The sequence below is a fragment of the Lutjanus erythropterus genome, chromosome 2 (genome assembly GCF_056507025.1).
Source record: "Lutjanus erythropterus isolate fLutEry1 chromosome 2, fLutEry1.hap2, whole genome shotgun sequence".
NCBI classification, from domain to species: Eukaryota; Metazoa; Chordata; class Actinopteri; order Lutjaniformes; family Lutjanidae; genus Lutjanus; species Lutjanus erythropterus.
This window is the reverse complement of record NC_139318.1, coordinates 22,897,551-22,915,153: the sequence shown is the minus strand read 5'-3', so window position 1 is coordinate 22,915,153 and position 17,603 is coordinate 22,897,551. Positions and strand designations below refer to the sequence as shown.

General features: G+C 36.6%; 2 protein-coding genes across 4 annotated transcripts; both read left to right on the top strand.

Moving 5' to 3' along the window:
- Positions 1-374: 374 nt before the first annotated feature.
- On the top strand, positions 375-6,004 carry LOC146331577 (GTP-binding protein Rheb-like). The gene is made up of 8 exons (XM_084733214.1): positions 375-801; positions 1,952-2,023; positions 2,135-2,202; positions 2,444-2,526; positions 3,169-3,225; positions 3,316-3,363; positions 4,105-4,186; positions 4,283-6,004. The coding sequence occupies exons 1-8, from the start codon at positions 750-752 to the stop codon at positions 4,373-4,375; spliced, it is 555 nt and encodes a 184-aa protein (XP_084589340.1). The 5' UTR covers positions 375-749; the 3' UTR covers positions 4,376-6,004.
- An 865-nt stretch (positions 6,005-6,869) lies between these two features.
- prkag1 (protein kinase, AMP-activated, gamma 1 non-catalytic subunit) lies at positions 6,870-14,082 on the top strand. 3 transcript variants are annotated; one of them, XM_084733194.1, is made up of 13 exons: positions 6,870-7,014; positions 8,630-8,681; positions 8,776-8,876; positions 8,967-9,048; positions 9,142-9,200; positions 9,399-9,444; positions 9,542-9,596; positions 10,497-10,623; positions 10,847-11,012; positions 11,119-11,156; positions 11,634-11,780; positions 13,004-13,103; positions 13,222-14,082. In XM_084733194.1, exons 1-13 carry the CDS (start codon positions 7,006-7,008, stop codon positions 13,230-13,232), a joined length of 993 nt encoding a protein of 330 aa, XP_084589320.1. In that variant the 5' UTR covers positions 6,870-7,005; the 3' UTR covers positions 13,233-14,082. The 3 variants fall into 3 exon arrangements, with proteins under 3 accessions (XP_084589320.1, XP_084589325.1, XP_084589331.1); XM_084733199.1 differs by having other exon boundaries at positions 6,905-7,011; XM_084733205.1 differs by having other exon boundaries at positions 6,945-7,080.
- Positions 14,083-17,603: the final 3,521 nt, after the last annotated feature.

Genomic DNA, 17,603 nt, shown 5'->3' with positions numbered 1-17,603 from the left:
CTCTAAAAGAAGAAAAGCCAGTAAAATTCCCTTTAACTATATTTCCAAACTATCCGTTTAACCAAATCATACACATTTATAGCCTACTATTATATGTTACCTCCTTTTGATGACTAATATAATAACTAATCTTAGAATTTTTCGCCCCTTCCTCCCACTTTGAAAGCGTCTGTTCTGCACTGAAACAATGGACATACACACTTGTTGATATGAGAGACTGTAAAGTTTCGCTGGTGTTTGTGTCCTGAAGGTGAGTCTGGAACAGTCTAAAACGGATGTTTGCTGTCAGAAACACGCGGGGACGCACAAAGAGTGACCTCTACTGTACAGATTGACCAGAATGAACGTCCATGTCAGTTGTGACGTATACTCTGGTTTTACGACGGTGGGCTTACACAATGACAATTTCCGTTAGTTTGACTTGCAAATCGCAATCGCGTTGAACAAGCGTTTTGTCGTTTCCAATTCCCGTTGAAACGACAATTTCAACATTTTAAACCCTCGGTCGATATCGATTACCATTTCAGATAGAGAAATAGACTCGTTTTGTAGATAAGTACAGATTGTACCTCCTGTACTTAAACTGTGGAGTTCAGCTCGAGGCCCAGCACAGTGCTCGAGCGGCAGCCCCGAAAAGTTTGTTGTTGTCACGTGACGTGAGACGAATGTGGCGATAAAAGTTTGTTTAGGTAGTAAAACTAGGTGGCGTACTACATTATCACAACCTATTCAACACCGTTTTCTCCACTATGCCTCAACCAAAACATCGAAAGATTGCCGTTATAGGTTACAGGTCTGTAGGTGAGTAAAGCACACCAGCTCGTGGACAGCTAATGTTAGTTAGCTAGCTGGCTAACAGGCTAACGTCCTGGCTTTGTTTTCCTCTTCAATATATCCGACTGACAACAGCAACGGCAGATTACTTTTCTCCGCGTTTCTTTGTGTTACATGTGTTTACCGAGCAGTTAATGACTAAACTACATTGAAATGATCATTATCTTGCTGTATAACCGTGGCCATCTGTTACTAGTTGTAAACGTGCTCTGTGAAAACAAAGTTAGCTCAGCCGGTGACATCCTGGTTGTAGTGCCAAGTGCTGTGAATCTGAACTTTTAGTCAAACATTTCAAACATAACAAGTTTGGGCCACCCATTACTAAATAAAACCAGTATGTAACAATATTTAACAACCTACTGCGTTAATGTCAGTAGTTTATATACCCATATGTTCTTTTGTGGCCGGAGTGTCAACAAGATTATATGATCCATTAGATTCTGCAACCCGTTACAAAGTACAGCTGTAGCTAAAAATAACAAAACTTTAATCCGTGTTGCCAGTGGAAACGTTTTTAATCATATTTTATCGTATGGTTTATAATGATAGCAGCCACTACCAAAATTTGTGCCCCTACAGTAAAAAGATCAGGTCACAGATTTTTTAGGAAAAAGAAAAAGACCCCACAGATGTGCAGAGAATCACTGCTGAATACTGAATAGGTCTACCTGAAGAGCACCATCACTTCACCTGTCAATATGTGTTGATCATTTGTTTTGTATCCTTCAGCTCAGGGGTTCTCAAACTTTCTCATGTTAAGGCCCCCCCACAGTAATTGCACATTGGATTACAAACCCCAATTTTAGGTGTCTTGTGTAATTCCAAACTACTATTTTTTAAAATTATTTTTAGGTTTGAAGATTTAAAAATCCTTCATAGTATATACAAATAATCCTTGTTGAGAAATGATTGTCAGATTAATCAATAATGAAAATAATTTAGTTTCAGTTTCATTGCTATATAACTAAAATTCCTGATCAGGTCCAGTAATTTAATAGGTTACATAGTGTGGTGTGTATGGGTGTTACAGTTATGTATTGTAATGTAGAGATTTATTATGAAGAAAGAGTTTTAATGGTATTAAAACAACCATCTTGTGCTTCTTTGTTCCACACAGGAAAGTCATCACTCACTATACAGTTTGTGGAAGGACAGTTTGTTGACTCCTATGACCCCACCATCGAAAACAGTATGTGACCTTTTTATATTGTGTGTAAGATATTTGACTAAAGAAAGTCACAACAGATTTTGGTTTAATGTAAAGAAATGTTTTGTAAGGCTAGTTCATCTCTCTCCTCAGCCTTTAACAAATTGGTCAGCGTGAATAGTCAAGACTTCAGTCTTCAGCTGGTTGATACAGCTGGACAAGTAAGTTGATAATCACAAGCCCTGCACTCTTTGCTGTACATCAACACTTCTGATTGGCTCAGTCCTAATTTTTAATCTTCAGTGTTGTTAATAATTTGACATGTACTCATATCAGACTGAAAAGTTGTCTATTTTACTGAAAGTACCATCTTTTCTAGGGGCTATAGCATGATATGTCTGACTTCAGTCAATTATGTGGGGTGTTTGAGGTGAGATTATAATACATTTCTTCTGTCTGTAGGATGAGTACTCAATTTTTCACCACTCCCACTCAATGGACATCCATGGGTATGTCCTTGTCTATTCAGTGACTTCCATGAAAAGGTGAGTTGATGGTTGTGTTTTCATATCTGTATTAATAATGAGACACACTGTTAAACATCTTAAAATACTATGTTAGGTGGACAGCACTTAGTGTCTTACAGTTGATTCTAGCATTGTGTTTTTACATTTACTTATGTGTTCATAATACATCATTCCTAAACCACAAGATTGCACAACAGTTTCTTTCATGTATCCCAGCAATGTCATCTAATACTGTATAATATATATATATGTATATATATATATATATATGTATGTGTATATATATATGTGTATATATATATATGTATGTGTGTGTGTGTGTGTGTGTATATGTATATGTATATATATATATAATGTGTGTGTATATATGTGTGTGTATATATTATGTATATGTAGGTTTATAATGTAATAATATCAAAACAGGGATGAATTAGCTCTATGGTAATTGTCAGGACTGTAGTTTTTGGTGTTGTATTCAACTCCACTGGCTACCTGTTTGGCCATTGCTTTAACCAAATGCACCAAAGTATATGGCTCTCTGAACTGGCAGTGTTTTGCAGTGTTTAGCAAGCTAGTAGTAAGCAAGATACAGTTTAGAGTTACATATTGACCACTCAAAGATCAGCACCTAAAAGTACTTTGATGTCTGTCTCTGTTCAGTTTTGAAGTTGTGCAGGTTCTACATGACAAGCTGCTAGACATGGTTGGAAAGATTCAGTAAGTTCACTTGCATCTTTAAAATGTAATACTTCCAAACTTTTTTGTTTTTCCAAGTGTTGCTTTTTAACCATAATATTTTCTTTTTAGGGTTCCCACTGTTCTTGTAGGGAACAAAAAAGATCTCCACATGGAAAGGTAATGGAGACCATTCAGAGTCTTAAAAATATAAACTAGATATGCTTTCAGTTAAAAATAATGCTGATAATGCAAAATATGCATTAACATGCAATATAATTCACGATGTTAAGCATTTGTTGTTTTGGCAGTTGAAGGATAAGGCTGCATGTATTCTGTTTATTTATTTATTTTATGTCAACAAATTCTCCAAAAAGAGCAAAACCATCATAAATTATTCCTAAGTTAAGTACTACCTGTGTAACCAAGGCCTGATACATCTGATTCCTTTGTCATGTAGTCTATCATTGTCCAAAAACTATTAAAAATGCAGCATGAGTCTCACTGTAGCATGACATGTTCCTTTTTGATGGACATGAGCACTGCATTGTGTTTATTTTCATCTTATGTACACTGACGTGCTGGTGTACATACTCAGTAGAGCAACAATTATACAGCGCAAATTACAGTGTCCACTTGTTTTATTTTGGCTTTTCTTAAATGAGTGAAAATATTTGTGACCTTTTGAATTTTTAGTAGGAACATTTAGGCTTGTGAGCCACAGACAGGCTGCTGGGAAAGGACTGACACGTTGTTGGTTTTGTTAATTTGTTTGTTTTCACAGAATGTGTTAACAACAGGTGTATAGCATATTGGCAGCCTTATCCTTAACAAAAAGTGCCTTGTACTTGTCTCAGTGTGTGCAATACATAAAGAGTTTTTCTGTGCTTATGAAGTGAAGTTTCCATTTCATTTTCCCAGGGTTATCAAGCCAGAGGAGGGAAAGAAACTTGCTGATTCCTGGGGTGCTGCATTCATGGAGTCCTCAGCCAAGGAGAATGAGGTAATGGTAGATACCTCTCTGAATACCAACTCGTTGGTGCAGTCCACTATTTCTGACTCAGATTCACACTCTGATAACAATATTCTTGCAATGCAGACTGCTGTGGAGGTTTTCAAGCGGATCATTTTGGAGATGGAGAAAGCTGACGGGAATGCACCCCCAGAGGAGAAGAAGTGCACTGTGATGTAAAAGTGTATCCAAGACATCAGTAAGCTCATTTGCTGAAGACAGGAGGCACAACTTCACCAGCTTGCCAATCGCGACCTCACCGACAACAAGACACTGCAGTGGAACTGTTCTGCTCCGCTGTGATACCAGACTGATTTACATAGCATGACAACTGCCCAGTCAGTTGATAAACTATTCCACTAATTGTAACCACAGGGAGAAGTTTCTAAGAGCAAGGTTAATCTTTGTTTTTGACAAAGAAGCACCGTCAGTGAACACTTTGTTTAAATATTGAAATGTAATCTATAGGGAAGATGGGCAAAATCTTGATTTTGAGTTCAACCAAATAATCAAAAAACAAAAGAATATTAACAGACATATAAATCCCAATGAATTGCATCAATTGTTTTCATGAATATGGTAATAACTACCTGTAAATCTGATGTTTGAGACAACATTGGCTTATGTCTCATAACTCTTTGAGTAGTTGAATTAATGCACAGCCAGGGCTTGTTAATAATCTCATGAAGGACTGGTATTATTTCAGCAGGTCTTTTTTTTTTTTTTGACTGACAGGTAGTCACAGTACACATTGCTTTAAATGTGGTGTTAAAATGTCAGTATTTCTCACACAAGTGGTGGATTTCCTCAAACATCCTGGAATGAAATTTCTCTTAAGAAATTTCACTGTGGTTTCAGTTCTTCTCACTGTAATTTTTATCAACTCATCTTCAGGTACCTCTCACCAATGAACTCTTGAACTTTGTCTTCACGATGGAGGAATCTATTTGTATATCTAACAACTTGCATTTTAAGCTCTTGTGCTAAGCAGATTAGTCCTTTTCAATTGCTCCTACAGTTTAATTTCTCCTTATTGACTGTAAAAAGATATTTTCTTACGGACAACCCTCAGAGAAATATAGTATAGGTATGAATAGATTTTTGGTATTTACCAGTTATGGCCTTTTTATACAATATACATAGAATCTTAGAAATTGGTTTGATACTGTTGGTTATATCGAGTGGTGCAGGTTTGCTCTTCAATATCCTCAGTAGAGTATATGGTTATAAGTGCATTATAATTATTACATTGTTGAGTTGCAATTTTATATTGCATTTTAACTTAACTGACTAAAGGCCACAGAGTTAGCATAGTGAGCTCATGGTTTTGATTTGATGGTTAATGCAGGCTTCATAAAATCAAGCCAGAATGGCATGCAGTCCTTAAATTAATATTTTGGACTTGCTTGTTAGATGCTTGAGATCCTTAATGACTTGTTTTTCTTAGATCATGTAGCCTTACAAATACATGACATAATGTGGATTTTCTTTCCCCACAATCCTCATGTACCTGTAGTGGGAATTTGTAACTTTTTTATCAAGTGCTTTGCTGAGCATGTAGTTGATTGATGGGTGATTGATGATGGTTGAAGAGAAGCTGGTGATGCTGTGTCTTGTGCCTTAGAATTCTTCAGACTCCCTCATCTGCTTCCTTTCATGACTCAAGGTGCTCTTAAAGGGTTTTTTCTCCTTCTGTTGACTTGATACCATGGTGCATGGTGAAGACAGATATCCCCTCGTGGGTCAATGTTAATTCAGAAATCTTGCTGTAAACAGTTTTGTATATAAATAAATCTGTTACTCATTTGATGTGTCACTGTCCAGACTTTGGCTGCATTATCTAAAAGTAAAAACAAAACAAAGTTCCCTGTACAGTGAATAACTAATCTCACATTCTACTGGGGGTCAAAGGTTACCTCAGGTCCATCCCACTTGTGATTGTGATATCTCAGGAAGGCTTGGAGGGAATTTCTTCCAATTTGGCACAAACGTCCAAATGGACTTAATGATGAACTGCTTAGAATTTTGTGGTCAAATGCGACCTCAAAAGACACATTTTTAGCCATATCTCAAGAAGTCATGCTAATTATACCAAAACTTAACACAAATATCTAATAGGATACTAGAGTGCTGAAAGTAACTACTTACATGTAACTAGTTCCATATAATTAAATGATAAGATAAATCTAATTGTTACCTGTTTCAGCTACTGAGAAAAAATATGTAATTAAATTACAGTTACTAATCAAAGTGTTTGTGATCACAAAGAGGTTACATCTAAATAATCTTTCTGGGTTGCCTTGCAGAGATCAGCTTTCTGCTAAGTGCAGTCATCAAGTTTATAATTATACAGCGGAAGGTTGTATGATAAGATCAGATTGTAGTTTCCCTTTTTTGCTCCTTTCAAAAATACAAAAATTCTGTACAGTAAAGGAGTCTCAGAGCCTGGGTGAGAAGTTTCACCGTAGTTTGGGGTTGTCAGCGGTCACTGTCTCTTGCCATACAGCAGAAGTACTGCAGTAACTGGTAACACAACAAATATACTGCAATAAGGGATCATTTGTCACTGTGCGATACAGAGCACGCAAACTTACTGCATTTAGACATGCGCAATATTATAGATATTACGGGCTAGGTTGGCCGCTTCAGACCTAAGATTGTGGTGCGGTAATACTGCATGTACTACGGTAACGATATGGTAACAGCCATTCAAGTTGCTCAGTGTAAGTTGTAGCGGAAGCCCTGTGTGGTTTGTTAAGATCCTGCCAACCGTAAACGAACCCGGCGACAGGCGAAACAGCGAATGGAATATGGAGGTTGTAAGTTATCGAGCTCACTTCTACTTGTAAAGATCGTTTGCTTTCTAAAAAACCTTTTCCACCTAAGTGAGTAACTAACGTGACTTTCCGAGGCATGCTAACGGTAGCAGCTAACCAGCTAATTCTTGGAAGAAGCTCACAGTAATGTTAGTCAGCCGTCAGGATGCATATGTTTTTTTCCGTGGCGAATGTAATTATGGTATCCGCCTAGTTTCAGTCTACATTAACAATTTAACTAGACTAAATCAGCTTGCCACATAATGTCTCACCAGGGTATCTGAGGTAAAAGCCACAGCTGAAATGGAAAGTCACCTCGAGAGGCTCGTTAACGTCAACACACTGACGCTCGACTAGCTTCATGCTAATGCTTCGCTAACGTTTACATTATGGGTCTGTTCAAAGTAAATATATTCAGTTTGCACATATCAACATTGTCTGACAGTTTGCCGACCAGGCTTTGTTAAATTATAGCTGTAGTCTCAATTGATAAAACAGCGGATACGAGTATAGCTATTTTATGTTACCAGGTTTACTGAAGTAAACATTTGTGTTTAACTTTAGCTAGTTTAAGTTCTTTGATGGTTAATTAACAGTTAACCTAGCTTGCTGCAGTATAACTGTACGTGTATCAGTGCCTTAAGTCTGCTTTCAGCATGCACGTACGCAGTTAACATTAATACAGCATTACACATAAATTTAACCATGTCACCACTTTACATTAAGACTACCCTTATTAATGATTTATAAATATTTGACAATCGGTTATTGATTAGGTTGTAAACCCCGCATAAATCATTAAGAAACAATTAAAAAGAAGTTATCACAGTTTCCATGCATCGGTGCATCACAATCGGCAAGGTCCAGTTACTGCTTACTACTAATACTAATGAGTTACTAACATTTGTAATTGGCAAAGAGAGCTTTATTGTAAAGTGCACAACTTATCACCATTTCTTAATGACACACTGCCATTTATAATTGACAAAGGGGGGCTGATTGTAAAGTATGAAACCGTGCATGCCGAAAATGTCGAGGTAAATACTGCCAAAACTTTAATGTAGGAATCTGGTACTTAGATATTTTCATATGATATGCTTGGTGAAACTGTTTTACTTTGAAGATATGCCAATGGTGGTTAAACACTGGTAACTTATTAACAAACATTTGATGAAGGTGAGGGATGTAGATCCTGCTGAAAGAAAGGACAGAATAAGTGCAATAAGATTTGAGGCTAACAGTTCAGATAAATGTGGGCTCACTATTTCACAAGCAACAGGTCACTGTTGCCCTTTTTATCTAACGTGTTGTAACAGCTTATTAATGATTTATGAAGTGTTTACAACATAATTAATAACCTAATTATAAACCATTCATAAATAATTTATAAGGGTAAAAGGGTCTTGTAAAGTGGTACCATTATACGCAACTAACAAAACTGTATGCCGAAAACCTCATTTGGTGGTCCAGTCAGTGCCTCTGTCCTGATGGCTGGGGATTATTTAGCCACATACGTGCAGGCTTTTGTGTAACAGCAGAGCTCATACATTCACAGACAATGTTTTGGAGGTTGCCTGGATAAACTGAAACTTGATGACCTTTTATCTTTTTATTTCAGATTCCAGTAACTATTGATGATCTTGAGGGCAAAAAGGACCCAGTCCTAGAGGGTAAAGAACTGACATAAATCTAATGAGACCAATGTGATAAATGTTTAAAATCAGCGATCAAGTGTTCTCAAAATTCTCTCTCTCTTTCCTTCAGACCCAGAGCACAATGTGTACACCAGGTTTATGAAGTCTCACCGGTGTTATGACCTTGTACCTACCAGCTCAAAACTTGTTGTGTTTGATACATCACTTCAGGTAAAACAAAAGCTTTAAATCTAGAAAAATGGAATCTATTTCTCATTAGGTAATGTAGACTAAAACCTGTGGTGTAATTATTTTTTTTAGGTCAAGAAGGCATTTTTTGCTCTTGTTTCTAATGGGGTAAGAGCAGCACCTCTGTGGGACAGTAAGAAGCAGTGCTTCGTTGGTAAGGGTCATTTTCAGTTGGCACAGATTCACTCAGTGTAAGAATAAAATTAAATAAAAGAATTGACTTTACTCTTCTCATACATTTCCACAGGTATGCTAACTATCACAGACTTTATTAACATTCTTCATCGTTACTACAAATCTCCACTGGTAAGATGGTGGAAACCAAATCATTACATTCCTTGAAATGTAAAATTACAAGTAACATGCTATATTGAGCCTTAAGATTTATTTTGTCATAATGTGTTGCTGAATGTGCTCTGTCTTTTTTCCTTTGTATTAAGAGCTTTATTTCTTTCTTAGTTCCTCTTAAAGATGTCAACCCTGTCTCTCCATGTAATCTTTCAGGTCCAGATATATGAGTTGGAAGAACACAAAATTGAAACATGGAGAGGTGAGAATGTGTACATTGAAGACATAATGTATTTTTGTCATGTACTTTGGTATTCTTAAAGGTCTTGAACTCTATCGTTTGTTCTTGTTTATAATAGAGGTGTACCTTCAAGACTCTTTCAAGCCCTTGGTTAGCATATCTCCCAACGCAAGGTGAGGTTTTTGTTTGTTTGTTTTATGTTTATGTTTATTTCACACTACTACTTCCAGGAATCTACATATTGTTGTTAGTATCAAATTTCACTTTCCTGAATACACAGATGTTGTATGCTGGGACATAAGACTAGGGGGTGTCTGATGTTTTAGCCTGTTGTGGTAACTCTGTAAAGTTGGACTTTGCCCAATAGATGTCATTGGAGACTTAGAAATACAGTATGATTACGTGTACTAACATTTGAGGAATCTTGTCTGAAATGCTGCTTCTGCACACCTTGTTTGTTTCACCAAAGTCTGTAAATAGAGGCAGGAATCACATTACACCATTGTGATGTGTGTGACCACCACTGCAGTGTGAAGCAATAGTGTTACTTAAACTATGTTATTACTATACAGTGCATATCATTAGAATGTCTTTTGCCTTTTCAGTATAAAACTGTTACATCTTCAGTGTACCTCTTCAATGAAGGCTATGCTCTGAGGAAACAGAAAGTGATCTGGTGTTATATCAAAGTTTGTTCCTCCATCTGATAGTGTTTCCTGTAGCAGTGCCCTTTGCAGTTGAGGGGTTGGTTATGATGAAGCGTAGCAGAATGGGGATGAACACATATCAACAGGGAGACAGATTTCAACAACACCTGTTGTCGCAGCCATAACAGGGAGGCATTAACACAACTTGGAAAACACTAGGCAGCTGAATAGTTGTCTGTTTCCGCTTTAACTTCTACTTTAAGTTATTGCATTTCTTGCCAAGATACCAAAAGCTGACAAACTAACATTAGTAACTGTCTATTTTCTTTCTTTCTTTTTTTTTAGTTTGACTGTCTTATCTCACAAAATGCGATGTCCAAACTAACTTCATTGACTTGATCCTCTGTTAACTTGCCTGTGTCACAGTTTGTATGATGCAGTATCGTCTCTGCTGAAGAATAAGATCCACAGACTGCCTGTAATCGACCCACTGACAGGGAACACACTCTATATTCTCACACACAAGAGGATTCTCAAGTTCCTGAAGCTTTTTGTAAGTTCCCTTGGTTCTCTCCTTACTACTACGAATACATTAAATAGTTTAAATTATCCAAAATTGTCTTTTCAAGTTTTGAGTGTAATGATAACAGTGCAGATGTCTAGCACAGGGTAACTAAAGTTAAATAAACAATTTGTTTTAAAAAAATACAACTAAAAAGACATCCATCCCCTGCAATTTTAATTTTGTGTGCATAATCGCTTGTTATCATTTTCAGATATCAGAAATGCCTAAGCCTTCATTCTTGAATCAAACCTTAGAGGAACTGAACATCGGAACATTCAAGAACATAGCAGTGGTCCGTGCAGACACACCGCTGTACACAGCGCTGGGTATTTTTGTTGAGCAGCGAGTGTCAGCCCTCCCTGTTGTGGATGACAAAGGTATGTGGGCTGGTTAAAATGACATCCTTGTTGATTTTGCATTAATGACGAGAGATGTGTTGAATTTTGTTTGTTTGTGTGCTGATATGCTGCTTCTCTCTTGCAGGCCGAGTTGTGGATATATACTCAAAATTTGACGTTATAGTAAGTTGTTTTCTGTCAGTGTGTACTGTACTGTACTGTATTTTTACCTGTATTTTGCTTACAAGTAAATAGGTTTAACTCATGATTTTTTTAGCATTGATCAGTCTGCTCATTATGTTCACTTTGTCTATAAAATGAATATAATTTAGTGTAACCTTTTTACAGGATTGTTGCGTCACAGTGAGAGATTATCTGAGTTTGTTAGGTATTAAATTCTCATGTCGTTATTTTATTTTCATGTGTCTTTTAATCTGCTTAATTTATCTACATCTGCCTGAATAGCCAGAAAATGTACTCTATCAGCATATGCATCAACATTGGGATGTAAAATTATGTGTAATGTGAGAGTATTTATGCACTCTTACTTGAGAAATTAATTTACTTAGATTTTGGTACATGACTCACATGATTGTATGCCTTTGAAAACAAAATCAAGCTGAAGAAATATTTTTAACCTGAAGGCCTGTGTTTACACAGAACCTGGCAGCAGAGAAGACTTACAACAACCTGGACGTGACAGTGACCAAAGCATTGCAGCACCGCTCACAGTACTTTGAAGGAGTGCTGACCTGCAACAGGCACGAGACCCTGGAGGCCATCATCAACAGACTGGTGGAGGCTGAGGTGAGAGTCTGATGTCATTATGTGTTACCAAGTAGCTGTCTCTTGAGGCCAGTTTGAGAGTGTAATGAGCTATAGCTTGTGACAGTGGTTCCCAAATGGTGTGCTGTGAGGCAAAGCCAGGTCTGCCTGGGGATTTTGTGACAACCATATGTTAATATTGCAACACACGACTCTACAAAAAGTTATGAATTAAATTTTAAATGATTGTATCAGTACTTTGTATGCATGCATTTCCCAATATAGAGGCAAGTTCTATACCCTAGAAAATCCTACAAAATGCTATTCTTTCAGCATTTGGACTGGACATTTTCACTTGCACCTTGATTCAAACAGAACTAGAAAAGTACTCAAAGCAGCCTGTCCTTAGCCAAAGAGGACAACGATGGTTTTGAAATAATGACTGAATATTGTGGTCGGGTAATATGTTGAAATTTTCCAACCAGCCACTGTCAGCCCATCAACTGGTGATTTTCAGTATATTCATGAACCTCCTCCTGTCCTCTCGGCTCTCAGCTGGGAGATGGGTGTGAACAGATGAGTTTGTCACATTAGCTATGCTATGTACGTTCCTTTCATCTATTAAATTAACAAAATAATGTGTCATGGCATATTATAATTGGCTTGAAAACTCATTGTAAAACACACTTAATTCAAACGCCACAGAAAAACAATGTAGAACTCACCAAATCTGTCTTTGTTAGTCTTTTCACTGTTCAACCAATCACAAACTCTGGTTCGGTCAAAATAAATCCCTGCTTTACCCTGTTAGATGTGAAAGTATTCTGGTTCTACAGGCTGTTTTCCTCTCATTTGTCTTTCAGCTCAGTGGGTGTGTACTGTGAAGCTGAATGAGTGTCACTGAGCAGCTTCTTTTACTCTGCAGACACTCTGTCTCTTCAGGGTTCAACATTAATGTCTTTTTATTTTCACTTGCCCAGTCGGGCAAAATCAGAGATCTACTTGCCCGAAATGAATTTTTACTTGGCCAACACAAATAGTTTTATTTATGAGTGGTTATCAAATGCAAGCAAAGACTGAAGTTAATTGCCATGTTCAATCTAGGGCTGCAACATGTAATGGGGTATCTTAAAATGTCCAATTATGTCTAAAATCCAAAGATATTCACTTTAATATGATAATAAGTTAATAAATTTGAGAAAACAGAATTTTCTACTACTTTTGCATGAAAACTTACCTTGATGGTTCTCCTGTGTGTCTTTCAGGTGCACAGGCTGGTCGTGGTGGACGAGCAGGATGTGGTAAAGGGAATTGTCTCCCTTTCAGATATTCTCCAGGCACTAGTGCTCACTGATGGAGAAGAGGGTGAGTACTTAAGCTTACACACACAGGAAGTATTTCAGTGTCAGTGTAATCATCACATCTGTTGCTAAATATGATCACGGCAAACATTTAAGTGATGATTTGCTCTTTCTGTCCACAGGCACAGCTTGAGGAAGTAACTCCAGCAAGGAAAGGCTACACAGGCTCAGAGCAAAGGAGAAAGAAAACAGGCAGGGGAATTAAGACGGTATATTAAAGTATCATCTCCTGTAACCAGCTTTCCTATAATCACACGTGAAGACTTCTTCCTCTCTGCAAAGATATGAAGTTTTAACAACCTAGCAATATGAAATTATAATAGCACAGAAATTAATTGAGCCAAATTCCAAGCCACAAGAGAGAGAGATGTCAAAGCACAAGAGACCTGTGAAGAGGAGCTGTAACCTCTCAGGATGACCAGACAGGCATTATTCTCACCTCTCTGTGGCTGCTAGTGCTAATCTATGTAGAGGAAGACCATTAATTATGTCTCTGATTACAAATGTATTCCCAATAATTCTCAATAAGCAACTAATCAGTTACCAGATAAAGGAAAACTGATTGACCTGTATGCCTTTTGGCAGCATTTCATTCTATAATGAGGCTAAAATCTGAATGCACATAAAGCCTATGTGAGGGTTATTTTAAACACTGTGTAACTTCAGATGTCAGATCAGCATTTGGTGTGTGTTCTTGTTTTGGTTCGTTATGGCATTTGACTGAGCCCTGTTCCTATATACATATAACTCATACAGTTTGAGCTTATTATTCACCATTCAGCTAGTTTGATTATTTAAATGCAGGTGGAGGGTTGATTTGTAAATCGTTTTTTTCCTCTAACAACTACACTCTTTCAATTTGCAATACATATTGATGGATTTATGGTTACTGAAGTATTTATCTGTATGTATGTGCCATACATACAGTGTACATTGAAAAAAATAGCTACATGATAGCTTTGCTTGAAGATTGTAAAAATGATTTAACAGTAGACCTTGAAGATAATCAGTAGTCTGTACTGGTCAGTTATATTTTAAAATTATTTCACAGAGGCCTGGTCATGGTCTGAAAAAAGGGACCCGATGCTCCAAAAAAGCTCTAGATAAATTAAAAGCCAGTATAAATTAACTGGAAAATGGATTTATGTCAATTTATCAGAAGTTGAATCAAGTCACCACAGTCAGTAGTGTGTGAAGAATTGAAGGGCTCAGGTTTTAATCTGTTGTGTAGCCAGACAGCAAAGTAGCAAATCTGGAAGAGCACTTCAGGCTCTGAAGACAACCTCATTGGTGAAGTCCAGAACAGCATCAATGAATCTGCTATTACAGATGACCGTTAAATGTGCTGTATTCAGTTTGAATGCACACAAGCTCTGGATATTTATGGGTTTTATGTTTTGCCCTTTTGTTTGTGTCGTCATGTATAACAAAATGTTTAATGGGTTGTACATTTTACTTTAGAGGCACCTTTTTGCTCTGCCTGTTCTGTTACCCACACTTTGGGTTTTGACATTTTTAACCTTAAAGGGATTTGCTTATTGTTTCAATGTTGCAAAATCAAAAATTGGTCCATCCCTTCAAATGGTCAATTTAACAATTCAAATGTCTGTGGTTTGTTCATGTTCTGATTTATGATCTTTTTGGTGTGTTATCTTTATGTCAGTTACAGTCAGTGATGATCTTATGGGTTTATTTGACTGTTTTCATTATATAAAATCACTAAATACCAGCATTTCCTTCCATTTTGATAAGATAGGTCAGGAACATGCCACACTTCCTGTTTTGGTTTATATGAAATTGAATGTGTACATCGATGTAAATGCACAGGTTTTGTACTAATCTGCGTTGAGATTATAATTTAAAGGACAAGCAATAAAGGTTCTTTGAGTTTCTTTTAAGTGGCATTAATGTTAAATGCATAAATCTTGTATATCACATGTAACCTTTTGTCTATCATGTTTCAGTGTAAACTACTTAATCAAGTGGTTTGCACTTAAACTTTAATTTCAGACCTGCATTTTGTTTGGGACACTGGATCGGGACAAGCTGTAAACACAACACTGACGTCACTTGTAATGTTAATATGGTGAAAATGTAAACAAACAGTTGTGTATTTACATACCCAGCAGACATGGAGCAACAATCCATCCAGCTACTAACTAACTTTGTCTGCTGTTTTGTGCTTGTGGTGGAATGTAACTAAGCATATTTACTCCAGTACTGTAATTTACAATTACTTGTATTTTACCTGAGTATTTCCCTTTTCTACTGCTTTATACTTCTACTCCACTACATTTTAGAAGGAAATATTGCAGGTGACTACATAAATTTTACAGCTATAGTTACTAATTATGTTTGACAGATTCACATTAATACAAATTATAACTGTTATTCCACAACAATCAACTAATTAATTATATTAGCCTATATATTAAACTACCTGGAAGTAGATTAATTAGCTTTACCTTAACCAGAAGCAATCAGTATAGTCCGATAATATAGTTATTATTCTTAAGTGGGCCATCAGTATTTCTTCTGTTGTTACTTTGAGTTTATTTTTGATGCTAATACTTTAATCTACTGGACTAAAATCTTTAATTCAGTATTTTTTACTTGTAGCAGAGTATTTTTACACTGTGGTATAAGCACTTCTACTAGAGTAAAAGTTCTGAGTACTTTTCCCACCACTGTTGTTGCTGGACAGCAGGTGCAGAGTGAGTTTTTAGAGCTTTTCCTCCTTTAACAGCAGCTGGGGTTAGCTTAACAGCGTTATGAGAGCCAAACTGAAACACTAAACCTGAGGTTCAGCAAAACAAAAACAAATGAGCTGAAAGAGATTAAAATACTCTGTAGAGTTGATGGAAATGTTGTGTTTTGTGATAATAATCTTAGAGTTTATCACTATAAGTGATCTATTTCAGATACAAGAAGTAATTTGATCCATTATTAAAGCTACTATGAGGATCTTTCATTGAACTTTTCTTGATTTTGGAGGCCCCTGTGGTGTGTGTAGTATGTTTATCTTAAGAAAAATCTCCTCCTGCTCCTTTTATCTGGCTGCTTTGTTTGGAAAAATGTTAATAAGCTCTATGATCTGCATGCTGACCTGTGGCAGGCTTTAAAAATAACTTTCTAATAATTTTCCTATTAATGGACTCATATGTAGGTCATATACAGGCATCGGTATAAAACTTTTTCATAACCAGTTAAAAACTCCATCATGTATGCTTAATAGAAAATATTTCTATAGCTGCCGTACCACTTTAATTATACATAATATGAAAGAAAGTAAAATTAATAGACACCACATAGGAAAACAATTGCATTTATTACTCTATATTAGAAGGTACATGATTGAAGACCTGAAGGGGTTTTTACATGGATGCAGTCATCTCTTTGCCACATCTGGACAGAGACCTGGGAGTTATAACAACCTGTAGAATAATACCTCATTTCTTTGACTCACACTGACCCTATTCTTCCACAGGGATACTTGGAGGAAGGTATTAAAAACTTTAAATACACTATGCATTGTATACATTGTAAGGCAGATACAATTTGACAAACATACCCCTTTAGTATACAAATATGGTTGACACTCAACCACCTATCAAATAGATCTCCACAGTCTTTGCAGCCAAAAACAATAACATCAAGTGCGTTCTTAAAAACATCCTGTAAGACTTAAACAATACAGTGCAGTGAGCAAGAGATTTTCAAATAAAAAGTATCGGTCAAACACATCTGTGAGACAGCATCGAGACATTTCAGTAGTATTTAGTTTCAGGATTTCTTCCAAAGAAAAGTCAGATTCTTTTTACAGTTTCCAGTGGACAGCAAATGATTGGCATGATTTGTATAAACATTCTCATTTTCAGTGGTGGGACCTTAAATAAACACTGGAGGCCGTGACCAGAGATGATTCTTCTGAGAACAATTTGGTTTTAGTGCTGCGAGGTCAGTAGTAGTGCACATGCAGCCTTTCAGGCTTTCATAGGGACTCACGGCATCATTCAAATATAAATAACATGGGAAAGACTTAACACAGACAGTACCTGTTGTATACAGCTACAGACAAAAGTGCACCTATTTCCTGAAAACATAAAAAAATGTACAGTGATTTCTGACAGCACTAGCTAAGAAGGAAAACAATCCACATACAGTATAATTTGCACATTGAGGAGGTATTGTACAATGGAAAAAAAGGAGCTGTGGGGGCAAACATTGATTAAAAATCAAACACTGCTCTGCAGTAATAGAGGGCGATAGGAGAAAGTCAACACAAGCAGTGTGTCTGACACATACTGTATAATAATGTTACATACATCGGAGGTCAGAAATATTGGTACAGAAGTCTTAGATTTTCTTCCAACAAACCAAAAAGCCAGTATAAAAGATTCAACCATCTAAAACACGACCTAAGTATTAACATAAATCTAATCTAAACTGTCATATATACACAAGTATCATCTCAAAAAGCTAATTCATGTGCAGTAATTATACT